The 25120-nt window shown below is 40.3% G+C and overlaps 2 protein-coding genes across 2 annotated transcripts in view; one reads left to right on the top strand and one right to left on the bottom strand.

Moving 5' to 3' along the window:
• The window catches only part of ROBO1 (roundabout guidance receptor 1), a 743951-nt gene that overhangs the window by 315835 nt on the left and 402996 nt on the right, over positions 1–25120 (bottom strand). The gene's annotated exons all lie outside the window — the stretch shown is intronic.
• Positions 1033–24731, top strand: LOC140649067 (uncharacterized). The gene is made up of 6 exons (XM_072855736.1): positions 1033–1144; positions 1248–1299; positions 2156–3258; positions 5795–5867; positions 9245–9303; positions 24632–24731. Exons 1-4 carry the CDS (start codon positions 1033–1035, stop codon positions 5809–5811), a joined length of 1284 nt encoding a protein of 427 aa, XP_072711837.1. The 3' UTR covers positions 5812–5867; positions 9245–9303; positions 24632–24731.

Genomic DNA, 25120 nt, shown 5'->3' with positions numbered 1-25120 from the left:
TTTTCCCTGTCCAACAACTCAGCTGGAATCAACATTATTAAAGAGAACACCCCCATCCTGAGGGGAAAAGAAAAAAAAAAAACCCACAACACAAAAACCAAACAAAAAAACGTACCTCTATCTTACTCTATTGAGCATTTATGTGAGAAATAGATGAGAGAATAATGATTAAAAAAACAACAACAACAAAACACCACAAAAAAACAAACTGTTTCTTAATGTGGAGTTAAAGATACCTCAGTACAGAACTGAGTTACAGAGTACATTGACTATGAAGTCAACTTTTCCACAGTGGGGACGATCGGCATGAAAGATTTACAAAGAGCAAATTGGTGAAAAGGCTCTTCCCCATTCCAATTGTTTCTTCCATTAGATAAAGAAGGCAATACCGAGAAAAGCAAATTAAAGATGGCATGACTGACACAGTCACAACTGAATAGGGTTAGAGTTACTCTCTTTTTTAAAAGAGAGAAATGCAAGGCTTTCCACATTTAAAGCCACACAAGCAAACCTGATACCTAACAGCAAAAATGTAATAGTTAAATTTATGATATAATCTAGAAACAGACATAAGTTATTGCATTTGGTGACATAATTAAGACTTAAAGCTTCAGGCAGTGTACTTTCTTTCAAAATTAAGTCTTGATTAATTGAAATGAAGTCTTTCAAAAACTTCATTCATTCATTTACTGACCAGGTGCCTCATGCTACCATAACTTTAATGACTCAAAGGGGTCCTCAGCAAACTTATAAAAATCAATTAAGGCAGAAATGTTAGCGCCCAAACTAACCTTAACTATAACACAGGGTTTTACTGCATTTACCGTAGCCTAACGTATGACAAAAGGCGTTGTGGAGAACGGGAAGGAATACTGCAGGCAGTCAAATCCGGCCTCCTAAGAGCAACAGGAAGCTTACGGAGAAACAAAATCCAGAACCCCAAGCACCTCCACGACCACTCGGGTCCACGCGGACACCCCCGCGCTACCCGGGCTGAGCACGGCGACGGGCACGCCACGGCCAAGCGGAGGGATGCGCACCCGTTCTGAAGTCGTTACAGGCAGCCCTTCATCGCATTCCCCGACACCACGATTTGATGGGGTGCTTACACAGCCCAAAATCTGCTATCGACAATACCCTATTAGTACGACCCTATCTTTAATCTACAGGCACGATAAGATGCCCCAACACGCATAAGCCCCGCGCAAACAGTGACTAATGACCATTAATCCCCCCTATCTCCTCAGCGATCTCTCCTGCTCCCATTTATCACGCTGGCGCTTCACTTCGCACACGTGGGTAAACTTTAACCGCTAAGGTGAAGCAAAACCTGTCCCCAAGCCCCCCTCGAGCCCCACCGCCGTGCTCCCCACCCGCGGCGGGTGCGCGGCGTTAACCCCTTCACGCGTGGGCCCGCGGCCCGGGCTGCCCCGGCGGTTGGGAGGGGGGAACGGCCGCTGACGGACGGCCCGGGGGAGGGTGCGCAGTACCTGCGGCCTCTCCCCCGGCGCGTTATCCGCGGGGAGCCCCAGCCGAGCGGAAGGCGCAGCCCACCTCCCGCGGGAGGCCGGGGTCACTTCCCGCCGTCCCCTCGCCGCCGGGGCTCATCACCAGCCGCGGTCACATCAAACGACCCTCAGGAGCTGCCGGCGGGGGGAGGGCGCGCCTCTGCCGCCCGCAGCCCCGGGGCCGCACCCGGCGCCGCGCACCCCGCCCGGTCCCCGCGCCCAGCCCCGGGCAGCCCCCGCCCGCGGAGGGCCCACGGCCGGCGGCAGCTCCCGACACCGCGCCCGGGGCAAACGCGGTCCGGGCGCCCGCCGGCTGGAAACGGAGCTTCGTTTCCGAGGAAAGGAGGGGGGCGGGAGGCGCGGGGAGGCCGGCTAGCGCATCGCCCCCCCGCCAAACCGGGGCGGGCGGCGGGAGCGCGGCCACCGCCGCGGCCTCGTATCTGACTCGCCTACGCGTGGTGGTTACCTGAGGTGAGACATATGAATCCAAAGAGGTAAAAGTGAGCAAACTCCGCGATCATTGTCCTCGGGTGGCGCCTGCAAGCAGTCTCATGCCAGAAGAGCGGGGGGAGAAACGACGAGCCCCCAGTTGTAATTCCACAGAAGCTTAACGTCAGCGAGGTTTCCTAATCCCGCCGGACTCCCAGGGCGAGCCCCCTCCGGGGAGGGCGCTGTCAGATCCGCGGGGCTCCAGCAGCACGCCAGCTCCGGCCGGCCTCCCCTCTCCCGGCCCGGGCTTTCCTAAGCGGCGCCTTGACACTTCCCAGGACCATCCAAAGCGACAGGAGAAAACAAAAGATCCTCGAGTTCCCGCAGCCGAGGTCCGCCGCCTCCCGATCACAAGTTGCTGCTCCGGGCCGAGACTTTGCTTTGGGTGCCCGGGACGAGCCAGTAACGGAACGCAGCCGAGACGGGTACGGACCGGCCACCGCCGCCCTCCGCGCAGGCGAGAGGCGGGCAGGGAAGCGCTCTCCGCAAAGTGCCCCGCCAAGTCACTGGGCAGCCGGCGCGGGCGAAGGGCGGGCGGCGGCGCGGGGCGAGCGGCGGGCAGAGCGCGGCGGCGGAGCGGCGGCAGCCCCCGCTCCCATCACGGGGGAAGGAGGCGGGCGCGTCGGGGGCCGCGGCGGAGCCCGGCCGCAGTCAGGCGGGGCGGCGGGCAGGGGAGCCCCGGCGGCAGCCCCTCGCCCTGCCCAGCATCGCCGCCGCCCTCTACACGCGAGAATCCCAAACTCGCCCCTTCCTCAGCGCCGCAGGAGGGCACAAGAGGGGCGAAGGAAGAAAGAAAGGGGGAAGAGAGAGAGAGGGCGAGCAAAACTTCCCCGGGCCAACGCCCCCAGCCACCCACCCCACCCGCCCGCCCGCCCTCGGTGCAGCAGCAGCGGGAGGAGGAAGAGAAGGAGGAGCGGCTCCTCGCCTTCCCCTGCAGCCGGGGCAGCGGTGCACGAGTCAGGCGGGGCCGAGCCCGCCGCGCCTGAACTTTCTGGTGTCACGTCGAGCCGCTCGCGGCCGCCGTGGGTTTCCCGTTTCCCCTTCCCCCTCCTGGCCGCGGCCGCCTCCGCTTCCTCCCCGCGCTGCTCCGCCGCGGCAGGTCTGGTGCCGCCTCAGGACACCTTAAAGGAACCGCACCTACACGGCCCCCGCACGGCCGGCGCGGCCCGGCCCAGCCCGGCCCGACGGATCCCGCCCCGCCCCGCCCCGCGCGGAGCCGGCGCCGCCTCCCGCTCCCTCCCCCCGCCGGCCGCCGCCGAAGGTAACTCTCGGGGTGGCTCCCGCCGCCCCGCTGCCGCCAACCGTGCCCCGGGGCCCAGCGTAGACCACCCCCGCCTCCGGTCTGAGCCGGGGGCAGGGGGAAGAGACCGCGGTCTGAGCCGGGGGTAGCATCGGTCACAGAAAAAGTTCAGATTCCCCCCCTGAAAACAAGCAAACAAACAAAAAAACCCAACTCGGGTCTCCGGAACCCCAGGCCCCTGATGGAAAATCGCGTGATGCGTGTTGAGGCCTCCCTCGAGGTTACTGACGGCTCGGTTCACCGTTAGCGGGCGATTCCACACCGTTAGGCACCCGCTCACCACCACCGCGCAGCCAGCACAGGCCCACAGTAGGTAGGTTCACAGCCCGCCTTTCCCCTCACGGTTTATCTATTTTCCTTTCCTCTGCTATAATGATCAATGGCACTGGCAAGTGGCATTGTGGGCAGGTACAGCGTTGTCTGGCATTCCCGGTGGAGTGAGGAAGCTGGTTTGCCGGATGATCCCTAGTGCCTGCGGCCTGGCCACGCTCCAGGCGTGGACCAAACCTCTGGGACAAGCGTCCTCAAATCCTCACTCCTGCAGCTGGGCAGATGGACAAATACCATGCAGAGGTACACAAGCAGCTCTTACAGTCAACTCTGTGTGGTCATCATAGCTTTATCTCATGCCACGAGAGGCAGTGGAAGGGCAAAAAGGCTTAACACCATAGGTGAAAAGGGTAGGTGTACCTGCAGGAAAGATCGCTGCCCGACCAGCCAGACATACAGCAGCCCTACCACCTCACAGAAAAGCTCCAGCTATTCCTAGGTTTGATTCATTAGGTTATGAGGATTGAATGAGATGTAAAAAGAAATTTAATTTCCAAGAAGCACGTTGAATATATTAACCCCATTGCAAGTGAGCCTTTTCTTGCAGTGGGATAATAAAACGCCAGAGAAAGAACCTTCCTTTACTTCCTGTTGCAGGATTGATACCCGCCCCACATTGTTATCAGCCAAACAGGTTTGGATGCTCAGCCACCATGAATCCAACCGCACTCATGCTGGCATGCCACTACGTTTGCCCCATTTTGCCTCCCGCAGGGTGGCGTAGGGCAAATTCTGACTAAAAGTCCAACAACAGAAAGGTCCTGTGGGTTGCACGGAATCTGTTTTAGTCCACTTTTATAGGAGATCTGTAAAGACAAATTTTCAATCATGTAAAGCAAAACGGGTTTACATTGGAAAAGGAAGTTCCTGGTTATATATATCGAGTGTATATATATCAGCAGCAACCAAACTGGCGAGATTTTCCACTAAAACTGATGAGAATAGACCAAACATTAGAACACTCAGACATCAGAAAAATAATCTAGTGTTTTAACAACATTCAGACATTAATTTTCAGAGAGAAGAAGGAATTCAAGTCCTACTTCAAACACATTTAGAAAACAATCGTAACTGTGGAATCAATAACAGTGACTACTTTTGGATATGACCAGATTTCTTCAACATGTACCTAGCCAACAATTTATCTTTCTGTTCAGTGACCTTATACCATCGTTCTTCACTTTATGAAAGAAAAATGTATTAGCACCTCCAGAATTAAAACACACTGCAAAAACAGTGAAAAGGTCCTAGATAATCCTTGAACCCTAGTGAGAAGTTTGAGATTTCAATAAATTAGGTTTGGGGTTGTTCTTTTTAATTAAAGAAATGGGAGTCACATGCAGGGCTGAAAATGAGCCTCAAGAGTACATTTATTTCACTTTCCTGTTCTGAGATAGGGTCAAATATAAGTAGACTCCCACCAGCAAGTATTCTTTAATCCCATTACCATACATTTCTAATGACTGGAATCTCATATTCTCTTAGGCAACCTGTTCCATATAGTCAGATTTTTTAATTTTTTTTTTAAGCCTAGACTAAATAGTCTCCAGGAAGAAAAGAAGACACACCACCACCGATAACATTCTGAAGGTGTGTTTTTTATTCTTTCTGTAGTATCAATACTTGAAAGACTCACGTTGTACCAAATTACGTATTTTAATTGATTGCTTCTGTTAAAAAAGCAAAACCACAAATCTACAAGTAGGTCACTCTATAGGGAATAAATGGGTTTATATATTCTGTGAATGTACATACACACATATATTTTATATATACATGTATTTATTTACTTGTAAACTGTCTTTTTTATGAATCACTGTTTTTATATGAAGCTGTCAATATTCCCTGTAATCTTTAATTGCAAAATGTCATTTTTAATGCATTTCTATGACATAAGTATTATCTAGCAACATAAATTAATCCATTTACTTTGTAACTGGCAACAAGTATATATGATGTGGACAGAAGGTAAATAAAGCATTTAGCTAATTCCTGGAGTGTTTTCTCTATTCAAGATAAATCTATTTCCTGTACATTAGTGAAATAGTAGGTTTCTAGATTCACGCAGTCTTTTGCTTAGGTCATTCAAAAAACAGGCCATTAAAATTTTATGCTGTGTTGAAGTTTTATGTATGCTGGATGTTAATTTTCTAATTTCACATTCCAGATACAGAGATATTCTAATTACAGCAGTGGATTAAAGGTCTGAAGCTTGAATGACCTTACCATATGATCATGAGGTGAGTGTAACTAAAACAGTTTAAAGCTTTTGTGCCACAGTTGCCTCATCTTTAACAGGCATCTAAGACTGTTTCTATCACTATAAAGAAATCTTTATCCTTTGAGAGTACAGATTCATTCTACTTTAGGTACCTACAGTGAAAGTACACTAGAGCTTCAAAGACTTGTTCAATTTGTACTGTCTCAGATACTTCATAATATAATGTTTAGCTGTCAGTGTTTTCTTACTTCAGAAAAATTACTAGGATTGGATATATACTGCTCTAATTATCTTTTTTAAAATTCGTTTAGATTGTAATAATATATAACAGCTGCACAGCTGAGTGAATCTCTTCAAATTGTAAGCCTACAGAAATTAATCAGAATATCTTATAAGTAATTGACATCATCTTTAATTCTGCAGATGTTCTTACAAAATGTGTGCTATTCAAGCATCCTTATTGTCCTTGATACTGAGACATATATACATGCATATGAGACACACACACACACATATATAAATATATATGTCCAAAAATGTTTATAGGAAAAGAAATATGGCTTTAACCTCTTCAGATCTGGGGAACACTTCTATATGTATTAAAATGCAGATGTACTTGCTGTGTTAATTCTGTAATATGTGAAATGTGAATTCCTGAAAAATAATCAGATAAGATAAGGTAAATTTGGTGGCATCTCATGAGGAGAAGGCAAAAATGTCATAAAATTATATTCCACTCTTAATTGTATCAATGGACAGTTTTGACTCCAAAAAGCATAGAAAAAAAATAGCCCACTTCCAGTGACATAAAGTCATGTTTTTAAGTTTTCAAGTTTTAATTTTAAAACTACAGAAAATACAGTAGTGTATGCATTTGATTGTACAATAACATACATCTACTGCATTCATCGAAGTCAAATATTAGCTCTAATTTCCAGCATTTATCTCTTTATTTAAATTTCATACAGTACTGAATGCACAACAGTTGAAGGACTGAATTTTTAATTTGGTATTTATCTTCTTCTAAATCTCACCCCCCGCCCCCCACCATTTTTAAGACATGTAAAACACATGTAATTTCTGAGAGAATAGGACTACTCCTATGCACAAAATTACACATGGTGCCTGTGTTTGAGGCACAGGACTCTGGTTGGGAAACCTCCAAGAAAAAGAAAAGGTTCTACAGAACTGATAGTTGTGATTCAGCAGATGGCACTCTTCCCTCGAAGTGACTGAAATCAGTGCTGCCTCTGATACAAGGGACAGTGTGCTTTTAGAGATTATTTATTTCACGTTACCCAGAAGAACCTGAATTTCTGTAAGTACTAAAGATCCCAGAGTATTTCTCTCTAAAGGTGGAGATATGCATATGATGTCTTGGATGTGTTATGGGGGCAACTGCACTCTCTCTCCACAAACCTTTCTGAACTTCAAATGACTCTTACCTTCCTGATCTTAAAACTACTGTGTAGCCTTCCGGTTATCTCCAGGAGCTGGCTGCCAGAAATACCTATGTGCGTGCATATATTATATGATCACACGTGCACGTGTCTGCATATGCGAACACAGTTTATCATTCTGAGCGTTCTGAGGCTGGCAGCAAGGATGACTAAATCAGTAACATTACTCTATATGCTACAATTAAGCTTCCATTCACATCACAGAGAACTAGTTCAGATCAGAGTGCACTGTTAGTGTTACCAATTAGACTATTATGAAGACATCTGTACAATTTGTTCAAACTAGAAATATTTTCACAGATTTTTGTCAAGATGTGCGTGACATCCCTCCCAGGCTTGGGTCTGCTTTCATATGATCAACCATATAGATTCAAGAATCCCGCAAAAACAGCCAATGCACTTGCACGTTTACCCATAGTAACTCACGCGATTCCATGTGTCCTGTCCTTTGTGTTTTGTTTTTTTTGTTTTCCCCCAGTTAATCTCTTAATCACTTTATTGTTAGTTATTTACCTACTATAGTCTAAAATATGTTTAAATTACTGTATCACATTATGTTACCCTCAGACTGTAATACTCATTTAAATAAGGCAGACACTTAAATAGCCCACCATATTCCTGCCATTGTTCTATCAGATATAACTAAGTTTCAAAACCTGTTTCTTCCCAGACTGTTTAGGACACCACAGAAGTGATCTGTTGGATTATTTAGTAAACTGTCTTAAAAAACTATTAAAAATTTTTTTTCTAAGTATAACCATTAATAAGCTGAAATGAAATGGAAACTGAAGTTAATAAACATACATGACAGCAGAACAGTGTATGATTTCAGTAGTTTTTTGCAGGTTTCAGTAGTAAAAAAATGGATTTTTCTATGTTAGAGCTAAACAGGCAGTGAAGTTGTTAGAAAAGGAGCACTGCAAAGTGTAGCTGAATATAAAAAGTGCATGGATAGCAAAAGCTTGAAAACCTACAGTTGCCATATAATTAATTGGGATAGTTATTATGAGTAAACAAAAAATGTTATAATTTCCATGCCCATATAAGTGAATTTCTGTCTCTTTCTTGACCTGGCTGGTTTCTGTTTAAACGTGTTATTCAAATAAATTATTTTCTTGTGTTTGATTGTTAGGGCATTAACATTATTTTGCTTTTATTTACATTAATTTTGGGATGTAACTCTTGTTTCTTTGATGTTACTGTTAATTACACCACTAGAGAATTCAGACTTCCAGTGTCTTTCACTATGTACAACATTTAGAATAGTACTCATAGTCATTGCAGAGTAAGGAATACTAGTAATAAAATATAAGATTTTATTTGCTATGTTGAATTTGTAGATGGAGACCCTAAACAAGCTCAAGCCTCATTATGCTAGGTGTATAAAAACAACATGACAAAAGATCCTTTCTTCAAAGGATTTATAAAGCATCGTTATCAACATAAAGAACTACAAGAAAAATTCACCACTGGCATAAACATGCAAAATTCCATTGAAGTTTATCCTTTAATACTCCTTTATATTAGGGGTGAATGCGGCTTTTCATTTCTGTTTTAAAGATGCTATAGCACATCCCCACTGGAAAAAAAAAAATCACTGAAGCTATATTCCTTCTGTTCCCCCAGTAAAAAATGCTAAGGGCATATTTTCTATTCAGTCTGCTCAGCAGACTAGCTCAAATGCTTTTAAAAAATTATTATAATTATAGGAAATATTGCATACAACTTCTGCTGTGTGGTTTTGTTCTTGTTAATGACAAAATGCTAATGTGCTTATATGTAATTTCTATACAAACAACACAGTATTTATTACAAAACCAGTGTTATCTCTGATATTACTAAACAAAGAGAGACCTCTCCCTGAAATCTTAGTATTTGCTTTAAATGTTTAACAAATGAGCCATTCAGTACTCACTATCTCCTTGTTTCTATACAGAGTACAGGAAGAGTATGAGGGTGTCACCTAGTGGATTGTTCAGACTGCCTAGAAGAGAGGTAACAAGCAAAAACATCCAAATGGCATTGAATGAACTAACAAAATGAAAGAGAAAGGATTCTTTTTTCTTTATTTAATTACTCCAGGAATTGTGAAGGCTTCAACAGAGCGTTATTGTTCTGTAATATCTGCCTTTGGGTTCCCATTCATGTCACAGAATCTACTGGCACTGAAAAGGGCTGTAAGAATGATGCATCCAAAATTTGAAGAGAAAATTACCTATGTTCCTGGCTCAGAGGAAAGGTTTAATATTACCATGGATGACCATTTTAAATGAGTTGCACAAAACTTTTGTTTAAGATTACAAATAAGTGGAAGAAATGATATACAGTGCCTGTAGGTTCCATCAATTATATTTTAAAATAAAGAACTGTTCCATGGTTTTCAACAGGCCATCAAAAAAAGGTTTTTTACATGTATTAGTTTGAGATTGCTGTATGCATTTATAATTCATGAATAGTTAAGGTTAACCTTAGCAATCTGGAGATGAAAAGGATTACATAAACTATCCATCTTACTTCTTTGATTGAATTACTGCACATATTTAAAGCAGACGCCACTTAAGAACTGAATACCTGCAGTGAATTAACTCAGTCAAATGCAAAGCAGATACCCAAGCCAGCTCACCCAGTACAATTTCAATTGCATGTTGAAATTTAAAATAACCAGCATACAATTTATAATTGCATGATGAAAGCCTATCTGATCCCATATATTTAACCTCTTTTAATTAAAAAAATGCTTACTATAGTTTCAATATTACATTCTGCCCTTGAGTGGAGGAAGGGAAAAAAAGTAAGGATGGAACTACAAATGATAGAGACATCCTGCTTTAGTGCCTAGAGCATACATTTTACTACACCCCCTGAAATTTTTCAGTATGTGCTGTGTGACCAGCATGGGAAGAGGAGAAAGGCTTTGCCCCGTGATGGTATGCTTATTTGCTGGTGTCAGAAGTATGTACTACCTGTCAGCAGACACAGTATGCTACTAGAAGCAGCAGCAAAAATCTTACACTAGCAGTGCACTTTGCTGGCCTTGCTGTTGGTACTCTGCTTGAAGTGGTAATATGTCTGTTTTAATGAACAAGTGGAACTGCCTTCCTCTGTGTATAATGGCTAGCGCAGCCTTAGCCTTTTCTGTATATACAGAATACATACAGACAATCTAAAATTCCTTGCAAAGTACCCTAGGTGAAAAGGTATAAAGACCTCAGCAATCCTTATCCATATTAAAAGCTCTCAAAACAACACTTCAAGAGAACTGTGAACATGTATATTACTTAGTTTAATTACCAAACCAAAAATTTTTATAAATGTATTTCAAGCGTTTGAGTAAAACCAAACTACCCCTACTTTTTGAGACAGGAAATAAAGGCAAAAAAGGAAAAAAGATTAGTTAAATCCCTCAACCTCAAAACAGAGAACAGAGTTCTGTTGATCAGAAGCATCTTATTCTGCTAGATATTAAATGTTTTCTGGCCCTTAGAAGCATTTCTCTCCTCTTTGGAGAGGAGTTATTTCGGGGTTTTCTTTTTACTTTTTTTTTTTTTTTTTCCTCAAAACTCTTGGTCTAGGTCCTAATGGATTCTGGTGAGAAGTGTCCAGGTGATGTATACTGTGAAGTTCGGTAGTAGACACTGATAAAGTACAAAATCTGCAAGGCAAGTAGGGATTGCTGCTGAGGGGAGAGGATGCTGTCGATGAGCCTTGTATACCCATTCATACAGCAGGCTATTTTATTTTAAAATAGTTATTTCCAGCTTTGTGCAAGAAACAGCAGTACCAGGCTCCCATATTGCATACATCTCCTTTTTCACAGAAGGTCAGGCTGCCTTCAGAATAAAAAAAAACCAAAAAAAACAAAAAAAAAACACAAAAAAAACCCACCACCAAAAAAAACCAAACTAGAGGGAAGGCCTTGGGCCCCAGCTAAATATTTCAGTAAAAAAAAACCTGGTCTTGCATGTGTTCTCCTTAAAACCTCCCAAGGGACAAATCTGTCAGGGTATGTCTACATAGTTAGGAGCATCCAGGAACACAACTGTTCCTCCCACTCTCTGAGACGGCCTGACACGAGCCAGCTCCAATCCAGAAGCTGAGTAAATATGCTATCATAGTGCCAAGCCTGAGCTAACACGGGTTGTGTCTCAACAGGCCTTATTAGCTCAGGCTCATTACTATAATAACACAGCTATATGGCTGCTGCACTGCAGCTGGCTCTGTGTGCCTGGCTTGCTGTGTGCGAGGAGCAGGCTCTTAAGTATCTGCTCCTGACTGTGTAGACATGCCGTCAGTGTGTTCCTCCTCTTCTTGCCGGAGGTTTTGTCATTTACTTTAAAGCCAGCAGCTGCTCCTCTCAAAAAACTGTACTGGCATAAAAGGAGAACATTTAAGAAATAGTATGTTTGTGAAAGGTTGTGGAGCGCTGACTGCCTCTAGCAGGTCAGAGGATCACTTCTGTTACACCGTAATGGCATTTTCCCAAGTAGAAAGCACAACGTTAAGCAAGAATCATGTCGGTGTACAACTTCCAGTTTCCTCTCCTCTTGCCTCTTAACAGAGAAGATGCAAGAGTAAATTACACACTGAGCACTGGAGGAGGCCTAAAAAAATGCAGCAATCTGCTTTCAAATTAAAAGTGTAAAACTCACCCTTCTCTTTTATGTAAATGGACACTTTTTGTATTTCTCCAGTTGTTACTGAGTAGACACAATTTATCTGCATTTACCCTCAACTATACTGCTGGACAAGCATCCTACTTTTAGCTGGAGGGCACAGTCAGAGCTGCATGGACTCAGCCAACCTCAAAGAATGCAAAAAGAACAGAAAAATTGCTCTTTAAATCTTAATGCTGGAAGGAGACAGCACCAGCATGGTAGTTCAGATAGTAATATCAGACAAAATAAATACTCAGACCAAAGAAAGTCTCAGGCGAAGTTCTTAGAGACCACAATAGGGGAGGATATTACCTGGGATCTACCCCTTCCACATATGATCCCTGTAGTTGCAATGCTTAGGTGGGTAAGTAGAAGAGCAGCAGCAAGACACAAACATTATGTGCCAAAAACCTAATTCTAAACCTACACCTACACACACACATGCAGAAAAGTATTCCAAATCATTGTGCATTATTTATTTAAGAAATTATTTTTTGTTTTAGCTTTAACTGACATTTTAAAATGTTTCTTCCTAATGATGGAGCTGGGAAACTGTCACTTTTCTGTATTCAGAATTAATAGTCTCACATAGAGAAAACAACCTCAGGCCAGGGGAGATTGCCTTGGCATTGAGAGGGTTTGCAATATTGAAACTTTGCATATTGCCATGAAAATGTGGCACTACCAAGGGACCTCTTCTTAACTGGAGGGGGAAACTATTCACCTGAGTAGAAGTTGGAGAGATTTTGTTCAAACATATTCAGTTGGTTCTCTTTGCAAACAACTTTATTTTTAATTGTAAAATTTTAAATTTCCTTCCCAACTTTTAAGACAATATACATGCGTACTTTTTGCAACACATTTTGGTATGCAATACTACTTGTGTTGCAACATTTGCATTTTGATTTAAAGAAGCAAATGAGGTTTTAAAAACCTGATTTTTATGATTATAATGGGGAAATCCTCTCAGCCAGTTCAATGTGATCATTAAAGAGTTGACATGTCTTTCAGTAAAGTCCTTATCAAACCTCCAATGTGGTTTGTCTGTTCTTATCTGGATTGTTTTCAAAAAGTAAGTTTTTAGTTTTTAGTGAACTATGCTGTAATGCCCTCTGCTGGTGTTAAGCTGGTAAAAGCACTTTAGATTTCCATTTTAGGTGATTTAAAGAGGTATAAAAATGGTTTAAAGACTGAGGGCTCAAACCACTAGGAACTTCAACCAGCACCCTAGGTTGGTGAGACTCTGTAAGAGGCTTTTAAGTAAAAACAGCCAAATTGATCTTAAACATTACCAAATTTGATAGAAACTTTTTACAAAGTTGTCAAGACCTTTCAGGGTTTCTCAAGAAAGAACATTTGCTAAATTCTCAAAATTCTATGAAAAAGTCCAGGGCTAAAGGAAGAAACTATTAAGAGCATCACCTGATGTCCCTTTAACTTCAAGAAGTTAATTCTGGATTAGCAAATCAAGACTGAAAATCTTATCAGAATGGTCATGTTAGATTTCAGTATTTCAAATGGAATTTCAAAGCTCTTGGCTTACATTTTACCCAGCCAACACATGATAATAACCATAGACTGAAGCCACTGTTCAAGCAAGGAACTGAATATATGCACTAGGACTTACATGAGGCTCTTGGTCAATATTTGGAATAGCCTTTAAGAAAACGGGAGTAACAATTTAGACAGTTAAGTATACATGTACTGAAGAATCCTGCTTCAATACTTTTATGGCATGAGTACATGGAAAGAAGGAAATACTGAAAATCAGCTTAAGTTTTTTCCTTCCCAACTTGCTACCGTCTTACAGAAAGCTTAGTGAGATGCCACCCATTCCCAAGGAGTTAATTCTTTCCGTGAATAAATATCAAACACACAAACATCTTATGTGCAGGAAGATTAATCAAGTAATGGTTTTTAAAGTGCCATATAATTTGAAGTATGTATTTTATAGTGGCTTGGTGAAAATTGCATTCATTAGATAGGGTACTGATAAAAATAAGGTCTAGGATGTTCTTGTTTTTGTCTTTCAGTTCTCTCTGAGCACAGAGTAAAAATTATAAACCTGGCCCGAATTTGGCATCTTGGAAACATGAGTGAGGGTTTCAAAAGTGCTTTGCAGAGGGGGATGTTCAACTGCCATTGAAAGAACTCCCCTCGGTATTCTTGAAAATCCCACCCTTAAACCTTTATTAAGAATCCCTTGAAAGAGATTTTTGCTTGAAGCCATAAATCTTCCCATCAGATATGCAGGGCAAATCACCAATTAACAGGAGACATGAAGGGTTTTCTTGATTACAGTTTGGACATGCATTTCTCCGGAGAGCTGCTTTTGTTCAAAACCAGCCTGTCTCCTCCATGTTTGAGCACACAGTATGTTTCACAATCGAAAACCAGACAATTTTAGTGCAACAGAAATATGGGTTTGAGTAGTCTAAAATGTTTTCATGAGACAAATTGTCATACAATAGGTGGCATATTATTGCTTTGACACAACATTGTTTCAGATGGCAATAACATTCTACTTCTGTGTGACACGATGGCATTGGATCCAAATGATGAATACATGTAGATGCAGTAATAAACGCGTTAAAGGCAAACATTAGCACTCAAGACTGTTGTGTAGATTTAGGCTAATCCTTAGAGGATTTTAGGTTCTTGGATCTGCTGTGTCCTAAGCTGGCAGTAGCTTGAGGTGACAACCCACTGCCTGAGAGCAGGTGTGGGAGGCATGCCTGCCACTTTTCAGATATGTATGAAAAGCTGGAGTCCATCTGTTTTCTTCCCCAACATTTTAATGATTTGCCATATCACTGATTATCCATGTCATTTAGCAACAGGGAAGACAACAGTGGAAACAAATTTTAAATAGCATAATGGAGTTCTCTTTGAAATCTGCTTTGCTCCGATGAGGATTGTGGTTGTTTTTATTTTGTTTGTTTGGGTTTAGGTTTTCAACTGAATGTATTAAGTACAGGAAACAGTTTTATCCATGATCAGAGTTCCTGTCAGTGAAATAATGTGATGCCTAGCCTTTGTGAAATTTGCTTTATTGCTTTTCTGGAAGACATTGCCCAATGTAGTCTACCAAAGTAACATTCTTGAATTGCCTCTTATCTCTACTCTTCTCTATTAAACAATGTATTACAGGTAATGTTAGTCCCAATTATATGTAACCATTTCTTACTAAAGTGGTTAGTATTGTGTCCAGTGGCTAAAAGAAGACACCTTGAAGAAACAGCATATTCTTTTATTACCCATTGGATTCAGGATAACCTATTGATTTGACATTGATTTCTCACTTGAATAGTGGAGAGACTGAAATAAGCACACAGTGAAAAACCCATCTTACAGAGGGGAGAGGACTTCTTTCTAGAATCTCGGTACACAAACATACACAGATTGTTGCGGTGTTTTAACAATGTAATTAAAGTATAGCAATCATGTAATATCCTCACCCAAATGCTCCCATGCTTGCCATGACACTTTACAGAGAGCATAGGTCTCAGTTCTGAAAAAAAAGCTGTCTTGGTAAAGAGTAAACTTAGGCTGTTCCAGGGATGGCAGCCATTTCCGTGGCATAGCAATCCTCCCTGCATCTCACAATCAAGCACACACTACAAAGCACACACTAACAGCAACAGGCAGAAAGGAAAACTGAAAGGCCTTGTCTCTTCAACGCTGTATTGCTGCACAGGTGACAATCCCTTGAGTCTGACTGAGATTCCATAACCATAAAGTTGGGTCCAAGTCCATATACAAAATAGCAACAAAATACTTATGTTCTGTCCACTCATTCTTCAAACATTTGCTGTCTAAAACACTGCCATGTCCAAATAAGAGCACAACAATTCTACCTCATGAGGCTTGAGGTCATGACTTCTGGAGTAACATGAAAGTCTTATTTCTGTCATATCCTGGAAAAACTAGGAACATTGTCTTTGTACCCACAGAAAAAAAATAAAAACATATAAATAGCTTGTTGGGTGCATTTATGCCAAACTGTTAACAAGTTTAATAAGACATATGAAATAGATCTCTATTTTTGAAATCAGATAGTAGCTTCTGGAACCGATATTTACAAACATTTATTATTATTATTATTATTATTATTATTACAAACAACCTATAATAACATGGTACTGAAGAGTCAGGGGAAGAAGTGGCATCTTCCTTTCTTGATCCCTGAAAATTAAGATAAGGTGGTTTTCTGGAAGCCTTAAGCAAATACAAGTGTGTCTTATAGAGCCCAGTACAGGGATTAAATGGGTGAAATTTAAATGGCTTTTATAAGATTATACTTGTTAATCAAGTGGTCTTTTCTATCTTAAATGCTACAAATCATGCAACGGATACTACACAATGTATTATCTAGGAGACGAACATCAGTATTTTTAAGATTTTATATACTACAACTAATTTAAAAGGTTTTATTTGTGTCTGCAACTATAACCATGCCACAGCTTGCAAAAGATTCTTTTCTATTCTATTGGCAAAAATGAACATAGATCCAAAACATGATAGTCTATACCCACAAAATGGGAATGAGTTACTGCTTTCACACCTCTTCAGTTTGTGGTTTATAGACTACAACACAAGTTGATTATGCTCATGTTCCTAATTATAAAAGTTAAGAGAATTTTAATATCTTTCAATGAAGTAATGTCTTCAGTTGATTACAAGTAAGATTGGAAAACAGATCCTTTAATGAAATATGTGACACAGTTGTACTAAATACAATCACACACGTTGCTCAGCAAAGCCGCCAATAAAGTGAAACAAATACAACTCCTCAAATGTTTCCATGAAATAAGTAATTAAAGGTTTTCTAGTATGCAGCTTCATGGAGTACAAAGAATAAATCACATAAAATAAAGGCAAGACACTAACAACCTAATTTCATGCAGAATTCCAACTCCTGAAAGGTTTGAAGCCTCAGGCACTTAGAATTTACTGTTCTCATTCAGAGAAATGATTTGCAGACCTAAATGAATATTTTAGGTTTTTTTCTTTGAGTCAAATGATCCATCTGTTTACTAAAACAATTCACTGCAAAGCCAAAGAGGTCATTTCAGGGTAAAACCTCCATCTTAGCAAAGGGTAAACCAAACAGGGTGTCAAGTTGAGCTATTTGAAGTATAAAGTGACATCAGATAATGTTTGATGATGGTCAGATTGTATGATCTTTCTGCTGCAGCATTTTTAAGACTGGGATACAAAGAATAATTTTATTGGAACGTGTAACATTAACAAAGGTTTATATTTCTACGTCATTATCCTAGTTTTACGCTGTCAAGTGGTGTTGATAACAAACTTTATATGTAAAAACGCAAACTTTGCAACTTACTAAACAACTTACAGCCACACCATCAGACAAAGAAACATTTGTCAGTAGGCTATGAATTTGTAAGTTAAATCAAGGCAGTAGGCATATGCCAGAGAATGTTTCTCATCTTCTCCCATTTTAGAATGAGCGATTCCGTTTATTTCAAATGGCTAATTTGCAGTAAAGTTGGAATGCTTTGATGTGGGACTTGGTGGCAGGGGAAAAAGACTAAAACCAGGATAGAGTATGGTCTTGCGGAATCAGCACACTGAGTAGGAAAATGTTTGTCTGAAATGAAACTCTACCATATCACCTAAATTTAACATTACCAAAAATTTCAGTGGTGTTAGGTTTACAATAAAGCTTCTAGTAAAATCAAGGGAAAACTCCCTTTAAATGGATTATATTCTCAAAATTAGAATCTATTTTTGCTTCGTAAAATAGAAAAATAATAGAGAAGTTGCTATGATTCTTAAAATGCCATCACTGTTCCCAAGAATTGGCAGAATATATAGAGAATAAGAGCTGTTCTCAGGGAGGTTATTCCCCCCACTTGTTTTTTTTTCCTGTTCTATGCATTGGAAACAGGCAGGTGGAAATGCTGTACTAGTGACTCTGCGGATACTACAGAGTCTAGCGGAGGAAACTGACTTAAGCAAAAAACCTGTATTGACAGTATTGTGTAATACTCATCCACTCGCAGCCTTATCTGGTGGGTGAAAGTACAGCACTGGGTCCCAAGCAGAGTTTATTGATATATTTGCAACATCACATATGGGGTAGAGCTCTGTGGAGCCCAGGGTTTAAAAGAGAGCCTGTTCTGTTGAACCCAGATTTCCTTCCCTTGAACATAAATATCAGTCATTACCTCCATCAGAAAATTCCAAGATCATTAGTTTTACTCATATGTTTTTCAAAAGTTTTTCTTAAAGCCAAATTGGAAATTTGTAGAGCATTTTCTTTTCTTCCCTAATGACTTCTGTGTACCTGACCTGGAATAGTGTTTCACAGAAGGTCAGCTGTCTAAAAGCTAGTTCTGTCTCTATTCCAACTACAGCCAGCACAGAAATGGGCAATCCAGAGGCTTTCTAATGGATGGATCTTAACACCTATCATCTTAGAACTGATGAATCATCTTCTGGAAGTGCCTGTTTCTGCGCTCTTACTGCAGAGGCATGCATGATTGGCTTAGACTTGGCCTAATGACTTTTCTTACATCTGGCAAGATAAATCCAACCTTTACATGTAATACTAGAGGTCCTCTTGAGTGAAGGACCTTGTTCTACTTGGAAAAGATGTTCAAAAAAAGGCATCTTCAGTATCTAGCTTTAGATTTATTTAACACAGGTCTTTCAGTTAGGAGTCTCTGCTGTAGACAAAGTCTGTGAAGAAGCAGTGAAACTTCTAAGAGCTCTGAATCTGAGTGGTTTGGCTAAATCATCAGTCATCTGATTGAATCATCTGAATCAAGCAGTTTCCTTGATTATTTTTGCAGAAAATTCTAAATCAGCTGTTTGCATACATAAATTAATTAAAAACTGAAGTGGCTATAAGAAAGGGATAGACTAATGACTCTGCAGTTTCTTTTAACACCATTACATTTCTCCTACTATTATGCAAGGACAAACAGACAAACACAACTATATTTCCCTGGCCAGCAGTTTTGCAGTACAAGAGGAAATTGCTCAAGCTGTAGTAAAGGTCTTCTATTGAGTCTTACATGTACACAATGTGTGTGCTTCTCTCTTTGTCCCCTTTGTCATTTACCCATTCTTGTATTTCAGAAAGAAACCATAATGAACTCTCTGTGCAATTTAGATCTTGTCCTAATGTCTGTATTAGAGGTCTCGACTCCCTTTGAACCTTTGAACAAAATGCTTGATTAAACTTCCTTTAAGGTGGCTGGCTCCTTGATGTTGAATATCATAACAGTCTATCAACAGAAATAATCTTTTCATGTTTTTCTATAAACCTGCATCGCTTCTTGGCTTATAGAAATTATATTGTCAATGTGCAAAAGTTGCATCAACAGTCTAATAAAGAAAACAGGGCACATGATGGTACTATTCATTCTTCCTGTAAAACTTTCTGGGATGACTTTTTACTTCCATGAACCTGGAATTGCAGGAGATCCTTTATCAGGGGCTATGTTGCTTCTTCTTGTGCCCCATTGTGGAAGATGCATTTTCCTTTGAAATTTGTGAAGATGACAGAGAAATTGTAGTGACTCTATGTAAAATATCAGCATCAAAATCAAGTCTTAGTCTCCAAACATGCTACACATAGACATTAAGCAGGTGAAGAAAATAATAATAAATCTGGCTATTCTCAATGGAAACCAGAAGAGTTTCCTGAGTTCTGCCATGTTCTGTACAGTACTTACGAAGTGTGATGATGATGACAAAAACTTGCCTCTTGCTTTACTCTGTTTTCACATCTCTTTTGAGTTTTAACACTCAAGCAGATGTTTAATCCTTACTGCTTGTTTTCAAAGCCATGGATAAATTCTTCCAACGCTCATTAGATAAATGGTGAAAATGCTGTTATGAAAACATATGTGTTGCTGCCTTTCTGTTTCTTCTTTCAAATCCATTCCTTTATACACTTCTTTTATACTACTTTTGAGATTATTAGACACACAGGTTAGAGGTAAAATACTGATGTTACATAGATTAATCTCATAAGAAAACAGATGCCATCTTTAAAACGATTTAAAGAGTACAGGTGCTTTATATTAATCAAATTCTTTTTTGCTTTGAGTATAACTGTGTCAACTAAGGTGCTTATCTGTTCATGTTCTATTCAGATAAATTACTGCTAATCATGTTTGAGGGCATGTTTAAGAGTTTTTAGACTAGTTATAGATATTATACCATTTCAAAACTATCATAAATACTATACTCTTAACTGCTATAGTGCATCTGGATAACATTTAACCTGATTCATAATCATTGCCACCTACTGTGCTACAGTAACCAAGCATGAAAGCATGTTGTTCTTAGTCTGTGCAGACTACACTTGAACTATACAGTAAATATTTCTGAGCCTTACCTGTTTGACTATCACTGTACATTCACATATTACAACTTTTAAGAATTTATTGCAAGACTGTAGCCCGTGCTATCTATCCAGACTTATTCCACTTTCTTATGGGAGTTGGCTGTTAGCAGGAGAGGCAGAAGAACCAAAGGTATTATTTTCATTACTCATTGGTAAAGATAGTTTTAAACTGGGGGACGACAACAGGAACCAAATTGATTCAGATAAAATCAAACCTTTTTTGACTCAAAACGTAGAGGTTCAGGTGAGGTACACTTCCAGTGAGTTGTAAGCCTGTTATTTTTCAGTATCACCAACAAAATTAATTGCAGAATAGAAAGATAATCAAGTTGAGACTACTAAAAACCTTTGCAAGTGGCAAAGGACACATTGGAAAAGATAAGGTGTGACTTGGCTGATGTTGCAAGGTGTAGCAATACAAAGCGCTCACTGAGAGAAGGGAGGAGGAGTGGGCCAAAGGCATCAGAAAACTTGGCCATGAATTTCACATGATGATATTATGCTACCAGAAGGAGATAAGGGGAAAAGTGAGGGAGGGGAAATGGGGGAAGTAATACTGAAGACAGATCGGGGGGAATATATTGGAGGAAACCAGGGAACAGGCAGATGCAGGAGCTGAGAAAAAGTGACAGCAATGCTCTAATGAGAAGTGGAAAGGATTAGAATAGCTTCAGCAAGTAGCATAGCAATAACCCTGAGAAACCTAATGACATTTGGGAACTTAAACAAGGCCTCATATCTAGTCTGGATGCTATCAAGGTAAATGAAAATCTTTAGCAACAGCACTACTTGAGTTCTTATTCCAGTGTTATGACAGTTACTCACTGTTCATCAAAAGACTGCACTGTTGAGAAGAGGACTGGGTTATGCATTAAATATCTGAATAGAAAAAAAAATCATCCTCTGAGCATACAGGAGTTCCTATCCCTCTCTGAAGAATACTCCCCTCCTTATTTTCTTTGACAGGAGTCAAAATGTTCAGTGTTTGACAAGGACTGGGCCTTAAGAATAGTCTCCAATCATCACTGTCTTTATATTTTCCTCTCTACTGCCTATCTCGTAAAATATGATTTCCCAAACCCAGTGCCAGCCACCACTCTTCTTCAATCAAATTCTTCCTAGAGACTCACAAGTGTCACATCAACCAATCCAGCACCTCATTATAAAACAGGGGGTGAAACATTGGGAAAAGAAAGCAAACAGAAAAGAAAAATGTAAATAGCAAGCATCACTTCTTGGTTACCAGGTGCCTCTTATCTTATCTCTCTCTGTCTCTCAGGCTGTAAATTCTTTAGGGGTAAGGGCTGTCTTAACAAGTGCTTTGTAGAGTGCTTATCACAGCATCATGCATGTGTTCTAGCACAGTGACAAGTCATGGAGCTACTTTTCAGCCATTGTATGTTAGCTTATGCAATACTACTTTGGGATTAATATATGCCACCTGATTTGTGTTTTGCAATAGCAAAACAAAAATCAAGATATTTGGATTTCATTGTCACCCTTCTAGGACAAAACCCTGGAAATTAGTGCCAAACCTAACCTCTAATCGGACTGCAACATGAGGAGATGCATGAGTAAAATGAGTATTTAATTTGTTCACTCTCTGTTTCTTTATGCTGAGATTTGCTGCTGCTTTGTTGAATTTCAACATGCTGGTCAGATTGCATGAAACTTGGCAAACTGACCTGTCTTTATACCAAATTGCAAAACAGATTTCTAAAAACTGTCCTGAAGTCAGGGCTGGCTACATCCTGAGCCATACTATTCACCTATTAGCCAATACCAGACATCCAAAACGTGTACTTTTGTATATCTCCATCCAATTTCTGTTTGGCTGTATTCCTGCATAACCTTTTCACTTTAAGTGTGCTGATTTCACTTGATGTCAATGTAATTTAATCCCAAATTCATAGCATATTGGCTGTTTTTAACCCAGCCCTTTCAAAGATTTTCTCTTGAAGCAGAGGCGTGGGAGTGAGCACTTTCTTTGCACTGCCTGTAGCATAAGTTTGCATTTTTCCCTCCACCTAACAAGAGGTGATACTAAAAGAGGTATCAGTCATTTTCGTCTCTTCTGGTACACTGATCTTTTATACTTTCTATTCATATTCCAAAATTACAGTGGTAATACTTCTCATTTACTTCATTCTTTTCTGCAGTTTCCTAATCTGCTTTTCTAATAGTCTCAGTGAAGCAGGTAGGTTGCAAAAATAGAAAGATTTTTGCCCAGTGGCTTAATACATTGTGTCAGACAGTAGAAAAAGAATAGATTCAGGGCTGGGATTAGACCTAAGAGATCACAGTTTACCCTCTTAAACTCCAATCAAATTTTACATCATCATCTACATATATAAAGTTGATTTGCAATTTGCATACAAGCCTAATAGTCCGCTTACAAAACTACATGTTTAATACATGTTTTATTCCTTCAGGTAAACCAAGGCATGTTCATATTAGGACCACATGACAACAGGTTATATGGCTTATATTCCAACAAGGAATGAGAGCAATATTTCACATTTGAGCTAACAAGACACAGGAGAGCTGTTCAACAACTCTCGGCCTCTTATTTCTTGTGTATATGCACTGTGCTCGTCACGGACTTAATAGTAGCTAATATTAGGAACAGAGCTAAACCCAAAGTTTCAGTTAGCTAACAAGCAATGCCCCTCTTGTCACTCTCCTTCCTTGTAAAAGAAATGGGTGTGCAATTGCATAAGTTCTCTCCCCTTTCATGTGGAACAGAATTGCACTCACTCGTTATTTGTACCACCATTTTGTGGCGAGTCCTGGAAAGAAAACATACACCCTTTTATTAGTGCTAGAACATGTCAATACACTTTAAAGTAAAGTGATAAAAAGCATCAGAGAATTTGGGGCTACATACATGTTGCTTCATAAACCTCAGGTTTTAGAGTATTAGCTCTTCTAAAGCTACTTTAAATGAAAAGTGCCACTGCTAAGCAGAACTGCTAAGTCCTACTGCTAGCCAAAAATAGGTCTGAAATTATCGATTTCTTAAAAGAACTGCTTTGGCACCAGCTGTAGGCTACTGAGAAATAGTGCAAATGCAACAAATGGCTTATTTTGTTAGAGTTCGGTTGGAGTTATTTTCTTAGATGCTGCGTATGAAAGATATAGGCAGCTGTAAGGAGGGAGCTGAGATTACCTCTCATCTGGTGTGGGGGAACCCAGACAGGGAGTTAGTGTGGGGTGAAACAGGCTCTCCACTCAGGTTTTCTCCAGTAAGTGCCACGGGAAGTAAGGACTCACTAGAATGTACATTTTGCTGTACATCCCCAGTGCGGAAGGGGTAAAGCAAAGGTAACGCTTATTTAACGAGGATCCATGCCTGTGAATAATATTTTCAGCCTCTGACTGAATTCCAAGTCTCAAAGTACGTGACAGAAATATATCCATTTACTACAAGATGAAACATTACACCTAACCTATAATCACTGGAAGGCGTATTTTTTAAAACTCTCCATTCAGTATCGAAATAAAGACTTTTTTCCCTTTAAAATGAAAGAAGAGTAAAGACGTCATGCTGAGGAAATTATGCAAATTAAACAGCGTCCATACAAACCAATTAGTTTCAAGATCAGAGGTGACATTTTCTAACTAATACCAGTTTAAGCTTTTATTTATGAGCCTATAAATAAATATACCCTCACAGGAACACGTATGAAAGAAGATAGAGTATCTAAAGAAGAGGACCATGTTAATTTTCCATACCACTAATATATTATATTAATAAACAATAACCTCTGAAGAACAGTTTATTTGTAAATTACAGAATTCCTACTATTGTCCTGTAGTCATGAGTTTACACAGGATTTACAGACTAAAAATTTGCTAAGACCATGGGCATAATGGCTAGATGCCTGGGGAGTCTTATAACAGACCCTTTGATTCAGAAAATACTAGAGCAAGCATTCATTTGATGGTTTTCCTTGTGTCCACAATAACACCACCTGCCTTAAAATAGCTGCTTTGAGTCAGCTCTCCCCCAGAGCAGACAGTCGGCTAGTGCTCTCCAGTGCATTGCATACTCTTAATAGTGATGTACTATTTTTTCCCAAATTCCACAGCATCTATTCATTTGGGAATCTGTGGCAAGCTGGACCGAGGCCAGAGAGTAGTTGCCCTGCTCTGACTGCTTCTGGCAGAATCACCATCCACAAACCTGCTGCTCGTAGCAGAATTTACTAGAGGTGCATGGAAATTGTACTCGTGGCTTCATAAGGAACTTTGTAACTCTCTATGTTTTTTTCCTATTCAGGAACAAAGTAAGAAGAATATACAAAGCCTGAAGCATTTGGTTGCCGAAGAGGACATTCTCTAATTTTGTCTTTACTACTGAAATACATAATAAGTTCTATGACAAGTGTTTAAAAAAGGAAAATTTAAATGTCTTGCTCAATCCTTATCTTATTAAAACACTTTATTTTTTATTTTCTCTTTTTAACTGTTTTTTTCATTCATCTGAAATGTTTTGATTTTGATAAATCACCATTTCAGAGGAAAAATTGTTTTGCTAAACATTAGCTCCCGTTTCCCACATTAACTTTCCTGCAAAGGAATTGCATTTTAAGTTTGCTTTTGCACCAGCTATCCCTATTGGAAGGCTGTGCCAGAATTTTACTCCTCTGATGCCTTTTCTAGGTAGCACCGTAGATGCCTTTTTCTAATTTATAAGTGTATTTATAGCCACTTTATGCCTTTTTAGCATTATGCCAACATCATCTTTATGTTTGATTGTTACCTTCTC

Source organism: Ciconia boyciana, chromosome 1 (genome assembly GCF_034638445.1).
Source record: "Ciconia boyciana chromosome 1, ASM3463844v1, whole genome shotgun sequence".
Taxonomy (NCBI): domain Eukaryota; kingdom Metazoa; phylum Chordata; class Aves; order Ciconiiformes; family Ciconiidae; genus Ciconia; species Ciconia boyciana.
Note: the sequence above shows the minus strand (reverse complement) of the source record. Positions and strands in the feature narration are given on the sequence as shown.

Excerpts from the sequence above, each read along its gene's own strand:
- LOC140649067 (XM_072855736.1), top strand. The coding sequence starts at position 1,033 with ATGCGCACCCGTTCTGAAGTCGTTACAGGCAGCCCTTCATCGCATTCC. Across the intron at positions 1,145-1,247 it reads CTATCGACAATACCCTATTA|CGATCTCTCCTGCTCCCATT; the intron begins GTACGACCCTAT and ends CTATCTCCTCAG. Across the intron at positions 1,300-2,155 it reads GCTTCACTTCGCACACGTGG|GGCGAGCCCCCTCCGGGGAG; the intron begins GTAAACTTTAAC and ends CCGGACTCCCAG.